Below are 24,777 nucleotides of genomic sequence, written 5' to 3' on the forward strand. Positions count from 1 at the left end.
TTTTTTTTTAACTGAAGATTTATTGGAAAGAAATTTGATCCCATATTGTTTCAGCAATATAGGATATTTAACATTTTATATAGACTGTATTCAAGTAGAAAAGATTACATTAAAAATTTCTTAATATTGCACTTGGGACAAGCCGTGGCTAAGCTACTGACATTACCATTCCAGAACAAAATCATATATAATCTTCAGAATTTTAGTGAGCTGCCTTGTGTTACCTGCAAGATTTCTTCACAGGTACTTTGACACATTTTGCTATTCAATTGAAGCTCACTGCCAAGAGTAATTCTTGTAATGTAAAGGCAAGCAATATGCTGTATGCTACCAGGAATGATTTTGGCAATTGCTTCATTCACATTATTTTACACTTCAGCCAAGATACTGTAGCGATTCACTTAACTCTTGTACAAGATCCCAGCATACATGTGAGAGGCTTCAATGCACATGGGAAGTGAAATACCCAGCTCTTTTTACACATTATTTCCGCCAAATTACAACATAGGCAGGAACCTTTTGTGGCTCACTGAAACAGACAAGTAGGTTGAGCAGTATTTGCACACAGCAAGACTCAGGCTTTGCATGCCAGGCACAGCATGGCTGGCATCGCTTCACATTATAGCAGTGTCTGGCCAAGGAAGTCCCCACAGGGATGGACATTGCAACAAAGCTTGAACAGGGGACAAATCCAAAAGGGAACCCCAGTAAGCTGCAGATAAGGATTTTCACGGAATTGTAAAGGAGGAATTAACTACTGAGTCAGTATTGAGGATCAGAGAGATTATTAAAAAAAAAAAAAAGAAAGAAAAAAGAAAGAAACAAAAATATCCTGCTTAAAGGGGTGCGATAATCAAGAATCAGCAATCTGATGGCTGCTGGAGAAAACAGGACAGGGTTTAATTATTAACTAAAATTGTTGCTCTGAACAGATATTTAAAAACTTCGTGTCATGAAGAAAGATAAGGGTTTGCATTTTATAAAAGCACGCAACTGAAAATCTGCAATGCACAACTGCAACTGAAATCTGCAATGTGAAAGGAAAGCCATGGACTTTACAATTTGTTTGCACATTGTGCAGGAGATGGAAAACTGCAGTTCAGCAGCAGATTCTCCCCTCTTGTATCTTGTTTACATTCCCAGAACAGGTTCACTTAAAACAGTTAAAACAGAAACCATTAATTTTCCTTCACCTTTAAACCCAGCTTTACTTCTTAAAACAAAAGTAAATTAAAAATGTTAGGTCACTAAGGTCCATTTTATTAGTAGTAGCAGCTTCAATTTTTGTGTAGAAATAGTGTCAGCAGCTTTTACTAACGATGGAACTGAACTTTTGCTTTAGTAGGCATTATTACATAAAAAGCAGAGTCGTTTATTTACTTTTCATCTTAGCTTAGCAAATCACACAAGTAACTCAGCTCTCTGTAGGGGCCCTCCTGATGAAAGGAGCCAGTCTATCCAGAGCTCTAATCACACTTACCAGATTAGCCTATAAAGGACCAGTCCTTACTGTGCATTTTCATAAGAGGAGTTTTCTTCCACTGTTATTTAGCACAAAAAAACATTGAGGCATCTTAATACAGACACACTGTAACATTTGTTTTATCTTCTTATTTTGCTGTAGGTGTGGTAAAAATCATGCAGTTTGCAGGCTTGGTCTTTGGAACAATAGGGTTTTAAGTTACTGGTTTCAGTCACAGAAAAAAATAACCCACAAAGACAGACCAGTAACCCTACTGTAAATATCAGCTACATGAAAATATGAGAAAACCACACTTTAAAAACTTGATTCAAAATTAAGACGTGGATACCAGGAAGCTGAGTTTTAGCACACAATCTGCAGACATTCACCCGACTCTGGATGTCAGTCATTCACACAAGTCTGTTTAAATCATGCCTTGCATCTCCAATAAAGTGTCATAGCAAAGTGTTACATAAGCAGCCAGTGCTAAGTAATTAGCAAAACACAAATAATGGTGCTTTGGCTCTCAGGGTTAGGAAAGCTGCACTTTTGCTTTTAACTGCATGGTTTGTACTCTCCTAAAACTTGAGCAAGTATCCCCTTAGGAGGTGAAAAATAAAATCAGACGTCCCTTGGTTATTGACATATTACATGTCACTGCAGTTGCTGATTAAACGTGTTTGTAGAATTTTGTGATGCTTATCCTTTTTCAGAAAGTCTAAAAAGGCTAATTTCTGTTTTGAGACTGACTTCCTTACACTATCCCTAATTATATTTGACAAACAAATACATTTCTTACTATAAAAGTTAAACATAATGGAGTGCTATCTTGCTTGGCTAGAAAACTCAGACTTGTACATATGCTTCCAACAATCAGCTAAATCATAATAAGCAAAAAAATTATCAAAAGTTATTAAAATAGTTGTACAATTATAACAGGCATATAAGCTTTTTCACTCCATTTCCCATTTTAAGAATTTGGTAGATGTACATTTAAAAGAACACTATCACCACCATCAGACAGCTACTCTGCCAGGTTCCCACTTGGAAACAAATTGTAGCAATTGTCTTTTCATTAAGAAACTAAAATAGTGGCCAAACTCAGCAACTTGGGCAGCACTACAGTATTTCAACAAGTCCTGGAGCAGTCGGTCATGAAACATGCTGGTGTAGAGATAACTTAAACCAAAGCCTGCTCTTGGATCATGACACAGTTGCAATGAATCTGTCTGGTGCTTGCCTTTAAAATGATATCAATTGATCTTCTCTAGCCTCAAATAGCAGTAATAGTAACTATTAAAAAATGAGGAAGTCCTGCTGGCAGCCAGCAAGCAGCAGTCTATATGCACCACACTACAAAACAGTACCTCCACCCTCCAATCATAAGCAGATTTTCATCACCTTGTCTGTGAACATACATGCACATAGACATAAACTGCAGCGCTCAAATCTGCTCTACAGATTCCTGCACCCCACCCTGTGCCTTGTAACTTCCATCTTTCAGTCAGGAACTCTGGCCTGGCACTGCATCTGCCAGGTGGGACAGGGAGATGCCAGGCAGGCCAGGAGAGAGAGATGTGGAACACGCAGCCTGCTGGGAGCCATTCTGTGCCTGCACGCCCAGGGAAGGCAAACAGGATTGGAAATGTTAATAGAAGTAGCTGAAGACTGGAAGAGGCAGCAAAGATTAAAACCAGTATTATAAGGTGGCTTTGTACTACCATTTTTTTGCACTCAGTTTCCAGTTCCAAGCACAAGAGTACACCTGCAATATTTGGACAAAATCAACATTCATGTTTCAGTATCTCAACTGGAAAATTCAGGAACCGCCATCAAATTTGGCAAGTGATGTGTTTTCACATAAAAAGAAATCAGGTGCTATATAGGAACAACAGAATGAGTGCAAGAAACTCTTCATATCTTTGATTGCTTCACCAATATCAATGGCAAACAAACCAATTTCTGCAAATCAATCTTCAGTTATTTCATAGTGCCTAGCACTTACTACACAGACATTGTCAGCTTTTCAGGGCCTTGATTTTACTATGACCTCTGATGAGTACCAAAATAAACATAAAATATGCACCAATCAGTGACAGCTATGATTTCTCAGCAAAATGCCTGTCTTTTTACTTCAACATGTTCTGTTTGTAAAATGTCCTCTTAAAAAGTCTTCTGTTACTAAGTGAACTACTACAGCATAGTGGAACTATCATCTGAAACACCAGACACAGCAGATTGCTTTTGAAAGTGATACTCAGATAGCTGAGTAAAGTGATTACAAATGCTAGAAAATATATGACAGAAGAATGTTTCTGGAAAAAACCCAATCTAACAACCTTTACTGCATTGAGAACTTTCTCCCCTAAGAAAACATACAAGGCTACAGTAAAATAGTCAAAGATGTAAGATTTGTCAACCTGGGAAAAACATAAGCTAAAACAGCATGAAAAGTGGTCCTTATTTCCATTTTGGGTATAACTGCCAGAAACAACTATTTTCAACATTTGGAAAGGCAAAAATTTGAACTTGATCACTTTAATAAACATTATAACAACCTATTAAAATCAAGGAGACTTAAGCTTTCACAATTTCAGGATTTAGTTTTTTTCCACCACATAATCTGGAAAATAAAAAACGTCAAGCATTGCTTCCATCACCAGCATCTTCCTTCAACTGCCCATTGTTTAAGTGACTGAACATGAACAGCATCATGTAATGTCTCATTACTCTCAACAGTATGAAGAGACTAAGAACTGGAGTTAAATCTAATATTTGGACTAAAATAATGTTCACAAGATATGTGCAACAAAATACCCAGCTTGTCTCAGAAGCAAGTCTCTTCACAACAGCTTTGTCTTTTACATTTAGAATTTTTCTGTCTGGTAAGATGCAAATATAATGGAAGTCTAGCATCTACAGTTATGTAAGTACACAACCCCCCGCATACATCACTAGTAAATAATCAGACTGCATACAAGATTATTTGTAAAAGTAATAAAACCCTTTGATGCTCCATATTTATGCTGGCAAATAGCTCTCCTGATATAAAAGGCACTTTGAAAACCCAATATGGTTTGGTTCATTAAGTTTGCAAAGTACAAACAATTGTACAAACATACAATTATATTGAAGCATGTCAGCCATTGTGACATTGTCTACAAAACAAGTTTCCAATTGCCGATAACACTGGTTTTATGGGAATGAGCAGTGGTTTCAGCAGCTTTACTGAAGACATGACAGGGTTTCCAGTACCACATTCTTACTAAGTAAAAAACCCTCAAAAACTTCCAAGTTTAGGGGCCCCCCAAAAAACAAGACCCAAAGTCCATAACATTCATTCAATATTTACTCCTTAGAAGTGAACTCCCTCCATAGCCCGAGGGCAGAAATCTATTTAGTCGATTCCAGACGTGGTGGAGGCAGGCTCTGTCTCAAGAAGTGTTGTTACACCAGTACAGTACTGAAAACTTTGGTCCAACAGCACCATTCCAGAAAATGACTACATGGCTGCAACATCGATCTGTATGTAAAGCTGCCTTACTCCTGCCTGTGGAAAAGGGAAGGAGGGTTAAAAGCACTGTAAAGTCAAAGCAGTTTCCTGTCCTGAGCATCAGCCCACATCAATAAATGACCTAGCAAAAATACTCAACATCTTATTTTTCTGTAATTCATCTCCACATTTAGCACATCACTCAGAGAACACCTGATGAATAAGGAGTTCTTCACGCAGTCAAGTGCACACAGATAATGATGTATTAACATCAGCTTTGCCACATTACCTCTTCTGATTCATCCTAAATAACTGCCACATGTGAAGCTGCACAAAAGTAATTCTTTCTTTCGTGCCAGTTTAACTTCCTGAAAAGCAAGCTGCTTGAAGAACTGTCAGTTTAAAATGGAGCTAAGGACAAGAGCATAACGTGGGACTTGTTCAAACCAGTTCTACATTACAAATCTATCCAGAAAGCCATCACATGTGCAAGCTGCCAATGCAGTGAAAAGCCTGAGTAGGTCCAGTCTGTGGTGAGAAACTATCCTAAGAGAAGGCTCGTCTGTTTTCTTAGTTCCTTATAGGTCAATATAGATCAACCCCATTTGATACACCTGAGACAATTACATCTGTTATTTCATAAAGTGGCATGAAAAACTAATGCAGAGAGGTACAGTAATTTCATCTACACAACTGAGTATTTTGGAATTGTTTGATACAGCTGGAGCAGGGAAGCTTTTCAAAACAGATATCAAACTCAGAAATACTTAACCTTTCATGATATGGATTACACTGTCACATAATGTAACAAGCAATTTACACTTTGAGATGTGATTTCCACTGATAAGACGTACCTGAGTAAAAATATTGTGAGTCTGGCTTAGAATCCACCTTCCATCAGCATCAGGAGCTACTAATAACTTCAAAGTCCCTATGTAAACATCAGTACAGAGGGTCCAGAAATGTGGATCATGTAAACTGTAGACTCCTTGCAACTGCTGCACCTAAAAATAGAGGCAAATTTTAGAAAGACGTTTATACTATTTTTTTTTTACAGAAAGTATTATGAAAGCCAATGCATTCTTTTATTTCTAGTTCACTGTGCATTTTGTCATCTTTTACCAAAATTTCTTATTACTATCTCAATTATTGTAAGGAAGATGAAAACATATGGATTTATGCCCATGTCACGATTTTCTGTATGTGTTGTGATTTTGCACCCTGCTGCATTTATCTTCTAGATGTATTTTACTGAGACAATTTCTGAAAATAGAGGCATCCACGAGCAAAAAGTCAGAGTTTTTGGACTTGAGATGGCATGCAGTTAAAACTGCCTGTTTTGCAAATGTGCAAATGTTGCCATGAAACAATTTGTGAGATTCTGACTTTAACAGAAATATATTCATATATCAATTACAATTTTGTGAGGGTTTAGATGGGTCCTGCCAATCCCTTTGTTTTTTCATCTTCCACTTTGAGTGGACCCTCCATGCGATGATTACAACCTGTAACTCCCAAGGAAAGGCAGCACTCCTTCAAGTGCTTTGTATTAACTTTGCAAAGGCACTTCATGGCATACTGATAGAAAAGTTAAGTAGGAGAACAGGTCAAATCCAGAGTCATCTTTGTTTTCTTATAAATACACTTCCAATGTTACGTATAAGCACAATTTATAAGTATAGTACTTTTTGTGCTATACTTATAGTACAAGTACTTTTTGAGGAATAGCTTCAGGATCTGTTTTTCTGAACTAACATAAATTAAACTGGTACCTTGATTTGTGTGTTCTACGGTACCTTTGAATGACATTACTGGAAAAACATAAAATATTGTCATACACCCAGCTGAGGCTCAGTCAGTCAGCAGCTTGATCAGTCAGAGCAAAACCAGCTTAAGAGCTCACCCTCTGGTAGCACTGAGGCAGGGCATTTTCCAGGGAAGGAGGAGTTCGCTGCATCAAAATCCCAATGGACTCTTTTAAAAGTGGAACAATACTAGAAAGAAAAAAAGGAAATTGGCTATTATTACATTTTCAAAAGGTACAAGGAGCAACCTAAGATTACTTAATGCTGAGAAATTTTTCTTTAGTTCCTCCACCAGAAGCTGAGAAAGTCACCACGAAAACCCAGTGCAGAAAATAAAAGGATTGACAAAATTGCTATGGTGTCCTATCAAAGGCAAGATTATTTCTCTCCCAGCGTTTCCAGAGTCAACTGGTGGTCAGTCACAAAAGATTAGTAGTTTAATCATGGGACTTGAGATGAAATCTCTTGGTATCTTGGAAGTTATACAACAAAGCAGCTGTATAGCTCAAAACCAACAGCAATGGCAAATCATTCACAAGCAACCATAAAAATACTCAACTGAAATTGCGTTTGCTTTTGTGTTTGGTTTAAGGCATATTTTTCTTATGAACTAAGATAATAATGGGGTAATCTTAAAACAAAATTAGTGTGGAACAGTCCAGCTACAACAGAGTTATTTTGTCAGAAACAGACAACTTGGCATATTCTTGAAGTGAACTAAGTGTAGGGTCTCATCCAAGCTCAAGGGTTAAACATTTTGAAGCAATTAGAGGTTCCCTCCTCCTGGCCAAATGGTCTTGTTTAATCAGCAAACTAAGAAGACATTTAATACCTTTTTTATTATTATTACTTTCTGGTTTTTAATAAAACAGGGAGACCAGTAAGCCTATACCCTGAAGCTACCACTAGTAAGTTATACTCTTACTAAGTACTCAGCGTGGTGATTTTTTTGTTTAGGAGTAGTGCATCATGTCTGGTTCAGCAGAGCATTATAAAATTTTCAAGTGCATAACAAATATCTGTAGTCCAACAGTAAAGCTTAAATAGCGATTACATTTCAAGAGCATACAAGTCCTAACATTCCGGACTGAAAATGATTATATATTTCAGAAACTGTAAGCTGCATTTCAGAGTTCAGCACTGGCATCACAGCTGCAGTATATGGAGTTATGGGATTAAAAGCACACCTGAAACATTTGTAAGAGATTAACTGGACCAGTTGTTAAAGGACACTGGAGGACCTCTGTTTAAAATCTCATGAAGTGACGTGGAATGCATGGCACAGACCAGCTGTGTATTTGCAGATGTGAATAAATGACCTAATCATTTTTAGAAAGGTATTTCCATTTGAACATGGGGCAGTGCTGGCTGTTGGACTGCTCAGCTCACTCCCTGGCTAAACCTTGGCCAAGGTAGGAGGGAGCAAGAGGCTGCGTGACTCTTGTCTAATGAACCCCTGCAAAAACCACCATCCTAAAATTAAGTCTTCTTGCAGGCACAATGGTTGTTCCAGCCAAATTCACTGCCTGGTGCTCTCCAGCACATGGCCTCCCACGTTTGCACTGCCACCAAGGCATTGGTTCAGAAACAGGAAGAAGCAATTAGGGGCAAGCAGGAGTTGCCTAAACTAGACCTGTCACCAAGACAAACATTTAGCAATGCAATAACTGTCAATCTGTCTAAAGGAAGCTTAATTGGAGTGTCACATTCTACAGTGGATTACAGAAGTTTAGGGAAAAAAGGTTCTCTTATTAATGGACCGATCTCACTAAATAATGTCCATGTCACAAGCATTAAATCAAAGAGAGCTGGAGCTGCCAACACACTCTACTGATGAATTGATTTCAGTTTAACTCCCTATTTAAAATGCAGGTTTGCTTCTTAATAAAAAACTTGAAAGACCAATACACCAGTTCAGGATGCAAAGTGCATGCAAGAATTTTGAACACTACTCCATTCCCATAAATTTAACAAGGCCTCTCTAGCATATGCATCCAAAGATTTCAAAAACCACACACGTACAGGCTGAATTTTTTCCCAGGGAAACAACTAAAGGAATAGAGAATGTAGTAAGTCTGCCTTTTTATTGAGACATTCCACTAAGAGTGAGAAAAGTCATGAAAGAAAGCTAATAAAAATGTCTAATTTGTACAATTTATTTACAGTATTTAATAAAACTGATATACATTATCTGATGGAAGAGAAATTAATTGTAAAGTAGATTAGATGAGACAGGCTATGAAACAAGAACATCTTAAAAGTCAGGATGTGGCTTGATATTGTTGGTGAAAGTTGAAGCTTATCCCAGGTCACACCTTCTTCCTCTATCTTAGAGCCAGTGTCAAGATACAAAGTTTGTCTTTTGCAAAGCTGAAAAGCCAAAAGACAGCTGCAGTGATGTGACAGGCCCTCACAAATGTTGTTCACAGCAAACCAGCCACGGATGCCCCTCTGCATCCAGGGGGATACTAATTCACATGGTATCTTACTGTAAGCCAAACTAACACAACAAACAACAGAATCCAGTTTTATGATGCCTAATGTTTTCCACTTTTTCATGAATACTACTGAAGTAGAAAACCATCAGTATAAAAGCCAGAACTCCACAGATGAGCTCTTTTCTCAAACATTAACTAAAACCAAGATTACTTAATCACTAAGAGGCAATAGAAATATCAGTTCTACATCATGTGACTGAAGAAAACATAAAGGAAGATGACAAAACCAAGCTGGCTGAAAATACAGTTAGAGATCTTGACCAAGCTTTCTCTTTTTTTTTTGGCTTAGTCATTAGTGGGAAAAAAAAAGTGTCTGCCTCCACAACGATTGCACTGGTGCTTCCCCCCTTGTTTGTTTTTATTTATAAGATTATTGAGGAAAACAAATAATGCTGAATTCTCACTAAGTGGAAAGCTTTCTCATGCATAAGCAGTCAGTAAGCTTTGCTATTAACACAATTCCATTGCTTTCTGATTACCAAGCCTTAAATCTAAAATATCACACTCTTTTACAAGACAATAAATTTGAAAGAGGAACTAACCCACAGCAAGATTTGGAATAAAATAACATATCCTTTACAAAAGCCAGAAAAGCAAAGGCAGCTAACATTACAGCACATCACATTTGCACACAACACTGCTACAGAAAAAGTGAAAGGTGTTCAAACAAATCGAAACAAACTATTGATATGAATTTGATAAATCCAGCCCGCCACTAATACACATGGATTGATTAAAAATTAGGAGTGAAAGCATCAGACTCTTATTTAACCTGCATCAAATTCAGATAATACTCTTGCCCCTTCCAGTGCCATCCTATTTATGCAACTGTTTTTGTAGGCATAGCCAGCAAGACCCTGGCACTGTCACAATCTTGGACTGCAAAGCTGAAAACAACTCAGGGTAAAGAACCCTTTAGACAGACACTGCACTCAGAGAGCAGCAGGAAATTCATTCAGTGCTCTCAGCACTACAGAAAATAGGGGGTATTTGTGACAGGTTTTGTGGAAGGTAAACAAACATTGCTGAGGATCAAGACCAGCAAGGGTTCTTCAAATAGTATAGCTCAAAATCTACAGCAAATTTTCCAAATTCCAGGTTTTTTTCCCAGCCACCATCCATATCCACAATGTAAAGACTGTTGGCCTATTTCAGAACTTCAATAAAATTCTTTTATTAGGCAATGGCAATTTTAGTCAGACTGCAAGCTTTGCTCAAGACGAGGACCACAGGTTTAACATTTGCTTTACTGATTTTGAATTCTTTGTTCTCATAACAATGTAGTACGTTGATTTTCAAGCAAGGCTGGCAGGTACCATTACCCTGTAAATAAAGGCAGTGCTTGACATTTAGCAATAATGGCTTAAAGTAACACCAACAACAAACATGCTAGTTTGGAGGAGCTTTCCTATATAAAATTCATTCTGAATCTTAATGAATGCAGCACTTCATTTAAAAAAAGTATTTTTTTTTATACTGCTATGCACCAAACTTGAAATGCTCCCAGTGTTACTGGCACACCTTCCCCCAAAGCTCTTCCATATTATATCATGTTGAAGCAGCTCAAGATTTTATGCAAAAGATTATGTAACCCATGGAAACAACTTCACTAAATGACTGAAGTAAATTGCCTCATTTCTTTGACCACTTAATATGAAGTCTGCATGCTTAGTGCAATCTAGTATCAGATTTAGTATGCTGTGCCCTTCTAGAAACATGTGGGCCTAATAGTGGTTTAGGACAAACTTGATTTATACCAGAGTTGTGGCTTTTGCGTGATGACTAGTTTCATATAGCTGACTGAAATACTAAAATTGCTTCAAGATTTCAGAATAAGGCTTAGAATACTAAGGTTAAAAACTAAATGAGTGTTGAGTTTTAAATATTAAAAGCAGTTTAGAGACCTGATAAATTGTTTATTGAGTCAAGGCACATATAATTATGTGAACAACACTTTGGAAAAATCTTAAAGAATGTCAGCCTAAACTACAGTGAAATAGTCAAGCTTTTGTTAAAAAAAAAAAATTAAAATGCTGGTAAGATAGACTTGTCTATTTTAAGCATGTCCTATTTATGCTTTACTTGCATGAAACAGTACAAAGTTATCAAAGAAAGAGTCGTCAGATATTAGTGGTTGCATCCAGGAAAATTCAGATGCCACACAGGATTTTCACTGTGCAGTGAGAATGTTCTGTGCTAACTCATGAGGAGTCAGGCAGAGAATGTCACCCTACAGCACCCTTAGCAAAAGATCACAGAAGCAACAGAGCAACTGTGTCAGCAGCTGACAATTTCCACCAATTAGAGATGCTGTCTACAAGAAGGCTCAACCATTTGATTTAAAAGCACTTCTTGACTTCTCTGAAGAAGCATTGCTTAACCCTTCTGTACATGCACAAGGCAAAACAGGTGAAATCTGTACAGTTTTACACTGCACCAGTGAATTTTTTTAGTCATCTTATACAGGTATTTCTGTGATTTCTTTGGCAAGTGTGGCTGTCATTTCAAAAACCTAAACGGAGAAGACCCACTAATAGGAGGAGACAAGACTCAAATAAACCAGAGAGCTGCCCAACAGTGAAGCAAGCAAACACTCAATATAAAACAAATGAATAGTTATCTCACAAAGACACAAGCAATCCTGGATTAAGAGCAATGATTTTCCTCTGCACTCTCATGCAATAGCTTTGATATTCTACTGGTTCACCAGACATAATTCCATAAAAGGTAATAAGAATTGCTGTTCTGCCATTATTCCCTCTTTGTGTACAAAAGTATCATAAAAAGAATACAGATTAAAAAAATGAAAACAAACCCACAAACTAAAACAAACTAAAAGAACCCCACAACAAAACACTCTAACAAAATAACAGAGAATCAGAAGTCTTGCATCTAACCTAGCCCCTACTCATACCCTGCAGACTCTGTAAGTCAAACTCAGACCATTAAGCAATAACTAGGAGGATACAGTTCCAAGTAGGGCAAAGTCCTCAGACACCATTAAAACTTTTGAATGAATTTGTCAGACTGGCTTTTGCATCTATGGCTCAAAACTATGAATCTTTTATTACAGCCACAAAGATCCTAAATACAGAACAGATCCTGATTTTTAAACACACATGAATGGGGTCTGCTTGTTGGGACACACACATACTCTTACTCCACTTTACCTTATTAAAGTTGGTTTAACAGTAAAAGGCACACAAACAAAATCAACAAATATTCATTTGAAACAGAAGACAATTATTTAATTTGAAGCCAAATTTACCCTGAAAATTATTTATCAAGGTTTCAAATTGGCCCACAGAAATTGACAGCAACTCCTGTACTAGAAATTGAACATCCCAGTCTGTCCCACCTCAAATACACAAGTATCTCATGAGTAGACAGACAATTTAAAAATCCAAAGAAATAAAGCCCAAACCCAAATAGCCTGCCTCCCCCCCCCCCCGTCCCCAGCTGGAACTAGACACAGCTCTTGCCATTACCAATTTAAATTATTTTTGCAATGTTATTCCCCTCAAATTTTAAATTTCACAGAACTTCAGTAGGTTTTTTTCTCTGGGTTAGATTTAGATAACTTTAAAAGATTAAGTACAAAAGTATTATATATCCTAGAAAGCATCACCTGGGCTCCCATGTTACTGTTACAGAAGACCAGCTTATGGGAAAATCTGGAAACCCTTTTGCACTAATTCTTAAAGGACACTTCAAACACAGCATAGTGAAGAATAAGGCAAAATTAATAGTGGTTCTACATCCAGAAGTATAAATGAAGACTACTAAAGTCAAACACCACAAAAAGGGACTCAAGTTTTCAATAGTCATCTGAAACTGCCAGTAATCTTATTTATGATTCAAGTGCATTTCAAGCAAAACCATCAACAGTTCAGTCTGTTGGACTGCTTAGAAAACAAATAAAATACCAACACAAAACCACCCAACCCTGCTATTAGTGTTTGCTCCACTGATGTGCCAGGATGTGTCAGCTGGCAAGAAATGAAGGCCTGCTTCTATCAGCTATGATGCAGCTGACTACACTGATAGCAGGATTATTCTACTGATCATTTATAGCATTGTGGACCAACAAAACAGCATTACAGGCTGAAGTCTGGCATCACATCAAAAGACACTTCAAACAGTGAACTTCTCCAGCATTTTCAGCATAGAACATGGGTCTCAAACATTCCTTCTATCTGTGCTAGAAAACCTATAAACAGCATTATTATGACACCTCTATTATGGAATTCAGTGTTATTTCAACTACTGTATGAATGGAAGAAAAAAATGAATTATCATTCATGTGGTATTTTCTACTGTACACAAAGCTGGACCCTTAAAATACAACATGCATGGAAACCCGTGTGTTACTCAGCTACTACCTCTACCTCAGCAACAGTTTCTTCCTGTTTGGAAACTTGCACATTTTCTTTCCCATTTCTTGAGATTTCAGTACTAGAAGTAGTTTGTAATAATTTGTCTTTAATGAAATTACAGAATGTCGCAGTCAAAATCTCTGAAGTTTACATGAAAGTGGTGATTTCACAGTGATTTCTAGCACAGACATTTCTGTGGGCGGTATCTCAAGCCTGCTGCCCTACTTTGACTAACAGGGAGATTCACATCAATAATCCTGTGAATGCTGCCATGCAAAGCCATAAACATGCCATACATGGTAGGAGCAGAAATAGCTCCAGTTCATCAGATGACACTCACCACTGCTGAACAGACAAAGGTATTCAGTTATTAGGTTGTAACTAGAATTGTGGCACACTGCCCTATGGCACCATAGAAACTGCTGCCAAAAAAGCCTCATAACATCACTGAATGAAATATTTGCTTGACCAGTCTGATCCAAATAGCTTCACATTCACAGTGATCTTGGTAAGAAACAACTGTGAAATCCAGAAGTACGTGAAGCATTTCCATCAGATCTTAAAAAAAGAGTGCAAATACAAAGGAAAAGGCAATTCTTGTTGAGATAAGAAAACAAAATTAAAACCTAACAGCCTTGATTTGTCAAGGAGAAGGGCACATATCCTGTGCCAGCAGCCCCAACTCTGCTGTCCTGAAACCATTCTGCTCCATTTACTGGAGTACATTGGTTTATATAAGCATGTACTAAATACAGAGATGAAGCTCTACAGTTTGAACCTGAAAGACATTTTTGTAGTACTATGCAAAGAAGGACAAAATATGCAGATTTAAGAGCAAAAGTTGTAGCTGTAGAAAAAGGAAAGATAGCTCACGTAAGAGCTCACCAGAATGTCTGTATAGAACAGAAGTAACACACCACTCTTGGAAGAAAAGCAAATGTTGTAAGTCATTAGCATAACAAAACCCCTTTTTCCTCTGAGCTGTGATTTCTCCTGTAATTAGCATCAAAAATCCTACCGAATACCAGTGATAGCAATACTTACCTTACACCTATAAGTAGTGCTATCAGCATTGAACAAATAGGATCTGCTATCATTAGACCATAGTTCTGCATCAGTATAGCAGATATGATTACACCAATACTTCCCAGTGTGTCTGCCACAATGTGCAGAAATACACCTGTAAGAGATCAAGTGATACCATTACAACTTGATATTCTTAAAGCTAATGGAGCATTTCAGAGATGTTTTACAAAAATGAGTTTCAAGAACTAGATAATGTGATCTACACTTTTCAAGTTTGTGGTCAGTTTTGGGTCAAACACACAAAGATTTTAATGTATTTATAGAATATGGGACATTTGAAGAATTTACATTCTTTTATGCACTTAGCAGTAATGGGTATTTCATAGCAAGGCTACTAACTTGTACAATGATTAACAGCTGCAGCTAGACTTTTTTCACTCAATACTCACCTTTATTTTAGTACAGAAACTCATATTCCTTGATGCCTACAGTCGTGAGTTCTGCATAAGGTGGACAGACTGTTAACAGAAACAGTTCTGCAAAGCTTTGATACTACATGCTAATGTTTAATTGACAACACCTTCTAGAAGTTACTTGGCAAAGAAATCCAAGACAAATAGTTGTGAGAATTAAACAATACTGCAGGCATGGAAAGCCTTACTCTTAAGAATAACGCTGCCTTCAAGTACAAAGAAACACATACTTTGCAGCTAGTCAAAGTTTAGCCTTTGGAGCTCTCTGCTGGCAGTGACTGGAAGTCATTCAGAAACACAATACAGTGTACTGTAAATTCTGGAAGAGCTTGTAAATATTCCTTCTCAAGGACTGCAAACAAACCAGAAAATCATCCAACAAGAAAAAACCCTATTTTGGTTTTGGTATGCCAAAAAAACCTATTTTGGTACATTTGGGTATGCCAAATAATTACTACCTCCTGCATTTCATAATTGTCTCCCTTTAACTTCTGAACATTTGAAAAAAGCTGTGATAGATTGGCATTTAAGAAAACAAAAAGAAACACCTCAGGAAGTTAAAACCGCTGGAGACTGATGGGAGTTTTTCTCCTATCCAACAGCTGGCCATTTCTAAGAATTGACAGCAGTTTTAACCATTGAAAAAGTGAGATCAACCTGTGAACACCACCTTAAGATCTAAGCCTGTTTTGCTCTTGTTCTAATCCACATCTCACAGCAAAAAATAAGTAAGTTTTCTAGTAATTCTTTAATTATTGCTTTAAAACCATGACATTTATTTGGTGCGTTGGCCGGGAAATTAAATTGACAAATCTAAACCACTACATTAACATAACAAAAGCAAAATAAAACAAACAAACAGCCAACCAAAGCTCAAAACCAACATCTAAATTATCCATAACTAATGCTCAGGAGATCAGGACTCCAATACTACTTTAAGAAATTTAGATGAATTACCATCTGCTCTAAAAACCAACTCTAAGAGCTTGATGAAATGCAAGTTTTAAGCTCAGGTACTCTTTAACAATTATATCAATCTGCATCAATCTGCATTACATCAATCTGTATCTTCATGTTACAGAACAAATATTGCAATTAGGCTCCTTAGGTTTCTGGTTTTAACCTAACTCTTTCTTAGTTTTTTATTGATTTTTCAGCATCAATAACAGAAGCTGAATCCCACTTTTGGGATGTCTCTTTTAAACTGTGTTGACACTGCATTACATTTAGCTTCTGTGAATGTCTCAACACCTAGTCATGCACAGGATACAGCAGAGCTATTTACAGGGGGAATGGAACTTCATTAAATAGCTCCTTCAAGAAAAACATGGAATTTATCCAGAGGAACCCTCTAAAACAGATGTGTGACAGACCCAGGCAGGCAGACTGTGATAAAGCAAATAAACCATCACACTTATTCTCATCATACCTTGTAAGATCTGTTTGCTGGATCCAGCCATTACTTCAAGGGAATGGTCATCTGTGAAGGCAATTATTGACATATTAACCAAAACAAAGGTTCTCTCTTGTGGTCCTTCTGTTACATTCCTCCTTTCTGAAATATCTTGGACAGACAGGCTGCTCACAATGATCAGCTTCTACTCAAGCTATTGTTTTTTAATGCAGCAATTAAGTTAAAAGTCTTAAAATGCATTTCTTTAAAATATAATATCACTTTACACAATATACTTCTACATAGGTATATAAACATAAATTATCTACATTTGTTCTTAATTAAAACAAGAGGAGAGGTAAGACCTTGCTAGTATATAGCAATATAAGACCCCTCAAGAACTCAAGCCATAAATGCAAGCGAGAAGAGTAGATTCAAACAAATTTGCTAACTAGAAATACTTCACACTTAAGCAAGCATTTATACCTAATGTAAAAAACAAGGATAAGACTGAGAGAAGGAACAAGTGAGTAAAAAAATCTTCTCATCCAAGCAGATTAATGCTTCTGTAGCACTAATCTGAAAGATATTTTGAGAAAAACTTGTTAAAGAATAGCAATAGGCTTCTAGTGAAGATATACATAATTTACACAACAGCTGATTTGAATATCAAACTGCACAAGACAGATAGCTACAATCACTGGTTGAGCTACAATCAAGGGGTGGGAGCCATGTGGATGGCAAGGAGGAGGCAGAAGCAGGGAACTCCTGCTTTCCAACCAATTTCCAGGAGAACTACTGGAAAAGAAATGCCAGTTTTCTAAGAATAGCAAGTAAGGGCTAAGTAAGTATTTTTATACTCTGTCACCTCCTGTCTGCCAGTTCCCACACTATTCCCTGCTCTGAATTTTGAGTCATGACAGATCTCAGCTTATGGCTGAGGCAGGAAGGACTGATGATCCTGCATTACCACAAGGCTTTTTTCATTTGCATTGTTTCAAATAGGTGGTACCTACACAAGCTCTTCTCCCATTGTGAAGGCTACTGACCATATTTTACATGAATGTCTCTTCTCATATCATTTGCCTTCATAGAAAAGATTTCAGCATAGCTGACATAATAAGTATCTTTTCCATAACCATCTTAAAACAGATTACAACTACACAAAATTGAGAAAGTCATATTTGAGATAACAAACCAAGTACAACTAACCAAGTACCAACTAACAATCCATAAGTACCCAAAGTTCACTAGTTCATTTTTCTAATACCTTGAGTTGTAAAATTATATAAATGGAGAACAGTAGCAAAACAGCATAACTTTGTCAATTTATTTTAATGAAAAAACTGGAACAGGGCACTTGATAACTAATTTCATTATACTCCAATAGCATACAGCTATTCCATCTTTTGCCAACATGCAACATTACAGTGCCCACTCAAAAACCAGAGGTAAAGCAAAATCTTTAAAAACTAACATTGAAATTACTGCAAGTGAAACACACAAAATGAGTCACAAAATACAGTGCTGGCAGAGCATACCAGACATTCAATGAAGCTACTTCCATGTATGATCACAACAAGCTGACAACACTCTCTTTTTATTTTTCTCTAAGTTATTTAGATTGAGTCAGGATGGTCTATGATATCAGCTCAGTACTTACCATGACAATAATCCTGACCATGAGAGTGTCCATGGCCGTGACCATGAGTGTGTCCATGGGAATGTTTATGTTCATGGCTGTGTCCATGATCTCCGTGACTGTGCCCATGGCTGAGACCACCGTTAAATAGAGAATGGCTGTGCTCATGCCCTATAGACAAATACCACCATCAGGGTCAATTTGTGAATACATACATGATGAATAAAAGTACCCTTACATTTGTTTCTCAGCTACTCAAAACCTATTCATTTTTAGGTCATCTTAAGGTATAGCTTTAAATAAGAAACTTAGCACAAGGTGTTTTTCATCTACAGCTCTGCTGTGCAGACATATTTTATATATAAATAGACACATAAAATATACCAGGTTTGAGAAGTCAAGTAGTTTTATACATTCCCATTTCTGAAACTTGTTGTGCTAGATTCTAGTATAATTTGAAAAACGTACTTCATTAGATATAAGCACTTTAAAAATAGCTGTTTTAAGAAAGCAAAAATTGACTGTCATTTGCATTAATGACAGTCAATAATTAAAAATTCAAGCTTTGATTCTGCTTGAAGACCAAAGACTATGTTCTTCCACCAGTCTAAGTTAATATGTTAAGCTCAAAGACAGACCCACAGGCTTTGCAGAAAAAAATGCAGAGAGTTTACCATGTGTATTTAGGTAAATAAATTCTGCATTTCAATTCAAAAGACACTGGGTTGAGAAGCATCTGAAGCAGAATCATCTCATGCTTAAAATTTGGTTCAAATACTGTTTCTAAATTTTCCAGCCAGAACCTTGCTTAAGACCAGCTTAAATTTGTCCAAAAAGGTGCTCTGCAAATCTCTTTCAATAAGGTGCAGGAGAGTGCATGAACTCCAGGAAGCAGCTTCTGGACCCCTAGGTGTTTCAGTTAATGGATATTAACATGAGAAGTACAACAGTGGCTTACCAGGGCTGGTAATAAAACACAGAAGTCAACACAGCAAGAGGTCACATGCACGTGTGGCTGGAATTGCCATTAACAAGACATCAAATGCAATACTGGGGTTCTTACTGGGGCATAATAAGGCCCTGGAACACAGGCTGCCAAGAAAGGAAACAGTACTGGAAGTTACACCCTACCAGAGCCGTGTGAATGCCCATGACCTCCATGCTGAAAAACAAATATTCCTATAAGATTTACAATGAATCCCAATATAGAAACAGGAAGAAGTCTCTCATGATGCACATCTGGAGGCTCAAGTGCTCTCTGAAAAAAAAAAAAAAAACAAACCAAAAAGCAAATGTAGAGTTTTACAATCCCCTTACATTAATAAAAGACACCACAAACTACTTAGATAAAGGAGCATTCTTATATGTAACATATATATAGATATAATTAGAAATTACTCAGAACTTCCAGTTTTTGGGATGATACACAGACCAATTCTCAGTGTCTGAAAATAAAGTTCTATTATTAAAGCTGTGAAAGTACAGTAGAATATTCTGAGACTCTAGCTCAGCTTTATCATGAGATTTGGTTATGCTGTGGGATGTGGCTCAACACTATCTGAAAATATTCAGGTTTGTTCCAGTATGTGGATTGCTTAAGTCACCTTCTAACAGTCTAGAATGCCATTTCTTCCTTTCTCCTTAGAAAGGTGAGGCAATGAGGGGAATGAAATTAAGACTCGGGACAAATTATGACATTTTTTATAAATTCTCAAATCTAGATTGATTTTTTCCAATTCCTTTTTTTACCCTACTTCCTCTGGAATTTTTTTTCTCAATGAGACATTACAAATCTAATACAATTTGTGTCTCAAGCTAAGTGTTGAGGAGTGTAAATTATTACTGATAGAGGAGAAAAACATTCACCATCTCTGCACAAGGATGAAAGGTACAGGCAGTAAATAGCAAGACATCAAAACATTTGGCACAGTAAAATTTTAAAGTAACAGAGAGAGTCACCATCACAAGCAAAGAGAATACTTAGCATGGGAGATCAGATCAGCAAGAAGAGAATCTTGCTTCAATGTTACCATTTCCCCTCTCACAGTTTTAAATTTTTTTAGTAAGTTTTTCTCCTGTTACTAGATTTGAAGCTTTCTCAGGCTTTTAGGTAATTTCAGCCCAGCTTTAACTTTTAACTGATTTTGAAGTATTAATAAGCCTATCAATGTAGAAAAACGTTTAATGTAGAAAAAGTTCTTCCCAATTCTCTGTTAATAAAAGAAAAACTTGATAGACTTTTTCTGAACTAAAAGTCTAAACAAATTTATAGTGTATTTCTATTTCTATTTTTCATTAAAAAGTACAAGCATTAATTCAAGCTGGTTAGAAATAGTTATCAGTTTTACTTTAATCCTTGATGTTGCCCTTAGTGTCTAAATTTCAATCTTGAAATTATTACCCAAACCATCATGTAAAAAAGACCAAAAAAACAAACTGCAAGAAAAGAGCCCTTGTAAATGTTTAAGCTATTACTACTTGCCATATATATCAGACTTCAAGATTTGAAGAACAGTGCCCTTTCTTTAACAAGCTGGTCCAACTTCTCATCATGTTACTTATGACTAACTTCTCTAAATGACTAGTTTGGGCCTTTCTTTGCCTCATTTGTTCTTTAACAATGAGAAGGGAAGATCTTTCTAAGACATCCTTAACTGGCTGCAAAAAAGGACAGGCTCCATCTCACAGAATCTTTACACATAAACAAAATACAATTTAAGAAGCTAGTACAGATACACTGAAAAAGCTGGGTTTCTCTGTCATGAAACAGCAACTTCAGATGGCCCTATTCTCTGTTCAAATCACAGATTTTTAATCAACTATTAACACAATTTAAATTTCCAATTCACTAATTTCAATAATTTATTCTATTAAAACCAGAAATGTTTATCCATATTAATTATAGAACGTAATAGCGTAATTGATTTCATAACATACCTCAACACCTTCAGAAAAAATGAAGAATGCTGTAAAGATGAGGAATAAACCATTTACAAAACCAGCAAGTACTTCTGCTCGAACATAACTGCAAGAAACAAAAAAAAGTAATAGCAGATATTATTACTTTCATTTACATGCTGAAAATTAGAACTTAGGAGACTGGAGTGCAATCTTCTAGCTCTCAAGCAGTTATGTTACATAGGAATTTGCTAAATAGAAGATGGCACATAAATTAGGGATGAGCATATAAAACTGACCACATTGTACTCAGACAGAAAACTACCTGATCCAGATCAGCCATTCACTGATCTAGAGGAAAGAAATCTTTCAATATGTCAAAATTTTTCCATTTAAGATTATGTCTACTCAAAGTTATGGTATAAACATAATTTGGAAGCCACAAACTAAGATAAGCATGCAAAATCCAATCAAAGTTTTCTGGTGTTATAATATCAAACAGACACGTATTAATTTGCTTCACCTCTAAAAGGTAGACTTTCAGTAGAAGTTTTAAGTAAAGATTAATTACTTCAAACATCCAATTTTGACAATAACAAACTGCTAGGTTAGAATAATATGTAATTTCAATGTAGCAAACATCAGACAATAAAGTGTGGTTGTCCTCTGATAAATGAAACACCAGCTGTTTAAATGCTCAGCAGTAATTAATACAGAACGTGCTTTCACTGCAATTATTTCATGGTATGATTCTCTCTAAACTGATTTCTATGCACACTGGAGCTTCCACCTAAATTGAACTGTGCTTTAAGTTTCAAACTACATGATTCACACTTAAGCAAGGTGGCTGAAGCTAAATGCTGACAGGTCAGTAATGCTATGGGGAATGCTCATGTTACAACTTATTTGCTGTTAATCATTACCAATTAATAATATTGTGCCAGTATTGTTTTATAGGGCACAACTGCCATGTTCAGTGGAACCAAGTGCCTGTCAAATGCCAGCTGCAGCAGGTAAATCCACCAAGGGCAGTATGGGATGACACACCTCAGCCTTGAGGATCTGTGTTAATGGCAGCCACAGCTCCTGGATCCTGCTGCTTCCAAGAATCATGGCATATCATCTCCAGTGCAGCATCACTGAGACTTGGCTCCTTTCAGTTGTAGCTTTCTGTTCCAAAGGAGAAATGGGGCACCAGCAGTCTGGGAATCCCTGTAATGTTCCTCAATGCACTGTGAGGACAAACCCAGGATGTGGCTGCTTGCTCTTCACTGCTGCCATTAATACACAGCAATGCCGGGCAACTTTCTGCTCTCTAACTTGTTTCCACTAGTATGATCAGAGATCTTGCAAGTGATAAACCTTCTTCCCAAAAGCAATGCTTTCATATTTTTATTATTTCTATTAACTTAGATCTTTACATAGCTCACCTTAAAAAACCCCTCACTTTCAACATAATTTTTCCATGTCCTGCAAAAGGCTTTTATTTTAAGTGAAAAATGACTACCTAAGCATTAACTATAATACATTAAGGTAACAGCCTGAAGTTTCTTACCCATATGAGAAAGCATCATTTGATCTCCATTTTGAAATAACTGAAGCTGCTAATCCAGCCAATAGAGCAGTACAGTCAAAAAACATATGAAAAGAATCTGATATTAGACCTAAACTGAAAGAGAACAGAAAAAGAGTGTTACGTTCCATATGCCACATGTTGAGTATGAAAAAAAAACCCCACAGACATTAATCTTTTCTCACTAGCAGAATACACTGTGTTTCCAAGTTTCAGGCATGGTTTTGCTAGCACAGAGGAGAAATCCATGCTTCATCACCAACACAAATATGATGCCAAAACTGCTTTTGACAGCTTAGAGAAGGCACTTTGAAAGTGCACTCGGCAAAAAAGTCCTCCTAGCATATGATTTTGGTGATAGTGAAAGGTGATTTCCACAGACACAAACCAAAGTACCTGGAGTAGATGTACCCACAGCCACATCTCTCATCAACATAATTCAACTTTAAATCTTTGCCTTAGCAGTGGCAAGGCATTGACTAGGAGATACACACCTCTGAGGTCTAGAGGCTGAAGGAACAGAAGGCTGAGAGACCACAATGGCTTATTTCAAAGACCAATGCACAACTGTTTGTCAGTCTTGATTGAGAAAGACAGTTAAAATTACAGCATGCTAAAAAGTTCAAAGTAACTTAAATTAGTTCATGAGTTAGCCAGTCAGTAGAAGTCGTATCAGTTTATAAGCTATAGGTAAACTGGGGATAATCCCACACAGAAGTGTTGCCAAAGCTTGCCAAATTACTCATGAACAGGCTCTGTAAGTCTGCAGTCTGTAATGTGCATTGAAATTAAAATAAAATCTTCATATTTTAAAAGACATTTGCTAGTGAGATACTTGACCAATTGCTAACCAACAGTCCCGAAAGGTCCATTTTCCCAGTTCTTTGGTTAAATAAGACTAATTGCAAATACAACTCAGTTCTTGGAAACTGAAGCACAAGTAGCAATTACTGGTTTAACAAATTCTAGAGGATAGAAACATATTCCAATTGAAGTCAAATACAAAGTTTCATTAGCCAAAGTTCCAACCACTTCACATTGAAGAGCCAAACCATTTCAGCCTTACTGAAAACAATTACAAAATTAATCTTAAATGTTTCAGATTAAAATCTCAACAGTGAAAGTAGGTTTGAAGGAGAGGAAGGACCAAGTATCTTGCTCTATATATTTATAAATACTCTATGGACACATACAGAGTTATACATACACACAACTGTAACATTTAGGGTAGAGGGATGAAGGCATGGTATATCGTACTTAGGTACTGTAAGCAGGAGAGATAAAGCTGTTCTGAACAAACTTTAAAACAAGACTCATAGGCTGCATGCCTGTGAAGTAGCAAAATGGAATTGACTATCAAATTATTGAAGGGTTTTGGTGACATCTTCCCCCTCCCCAAAACCAGGAGACATCTTTAGGAAAATAGTTCATTTTGGGTTTGGTTCTAAGCAGTTATGAAGATCCTGTGTGGAAAAAAAACCACCACAAAGTACATCAAACATTCAGATAGAAGGTAACTAGAGACAGTAACCCTAAGTTGTACTGACTATGAAATGGAAGGAATAAGCATGGCTAAGCAGAGAGAGCTACTACTTTCTAAGGTGTTTGGGTTTTGGTGGTTTTTTTTGGGTTTTTTGTTTGTTTGTTTGTTTGTTTTTTACAGAACCTTCTGGGAAAGAAGTGTATAAGGACTGCTACTCTAACAAAAATCCATACAAGTTCTAGAACCAGAAATCATGCAGCAAGTTACCACAGCGCTGTGTTCACACTTGCAAATCTCAGTAAGGCAAGACTTACCTTAAGTGCAACAGCAATACAGATGTACTGCTTTCAAGACCTAAGCTAACAATTCCAGGTGGCCAGAGGCACGTGGATTTATCAGCAGGGGTCAGCAGAATTGCATCTGTACCTCATGCCATAACTGTGCTCTGTACCCTAGGTATAGCTACAAGCGACTGAGCTGCACAAATGTCAGGAAGCCTGGTAAGAGACCAATCTCATTACATCTGAGGCTTTTTTTAAGTGACCTGTAAAGTAACACGATCTTAGAAAAAATGGGTGCAAAGTGATTACTAAAGTAATCAAGTGATCCAGTTAATGACCAGCAATACCATGAACCACCAGCAACATGCGATGCT

General features: G+C 36.9%; 1 protein-coding gene across 1 annotated transcript in view; it reads right to left on the bottom strand.

Moving 5' to 3' along the window:
- SLC30A7 (solute carrier family 30 member 7) overlaps positions 1-24,777 on the bottom strand; it is a 27,254-nt gene continuing 2,477 nt past the window's right edge. Inside the window, exons 3-11 of the mRNA XM_086841740.1 lie at positions 22,622-22,735; positions 21,106-21,193; positions 19,300-19,426; positions 18,190-18,339; positions 16,563-16,613; positions 14,679-14,814; positions 6,859-6,949; positions 5,810-5,959; positions 1-5,012 (exon numbers count right to left, since the gene is read on the bottom strand). Of these exons, the coding sequence (XP_086697866.1) occupies positions 4,965-5,012; positions 5,810-5,959; positions 6,859-6,949; positions 14,679-14,814; positions 16,563-16,613; positions 18,190-18,339; positions 19,300-19,426; positions 21,106-21,193; positions 22,622-22,735 (955 nt within the window). The 3' untranslated portion in view covers positions 1-4,964. The remainder of the gene's footprint in view (positions 5,013-5,809; positions 5,960-6,858; positions 6,950-14,678; positions 14,815-16,562; positions 16,614-18,189; positions 18,340-19,299; positions 19,427-21,105; positions 21,194-22,621; positions 22,736-24,777) is intronic.

This window comes from Cyanistes caeruleus, chromosome 9, assembly GCF_971803275.1.
Source record: "Cyanistes caeruleus chromosome 9, bCyaCae1.hap1.1, whole genome shotgun sequence".
NCBI classification, from domain to species: domain Eukaryota; kingdom Metazoa; phylum Chordata; class Aves; order Passeriformes; family Paridae; genus Cyanistes; species Cyanistes caeruleus.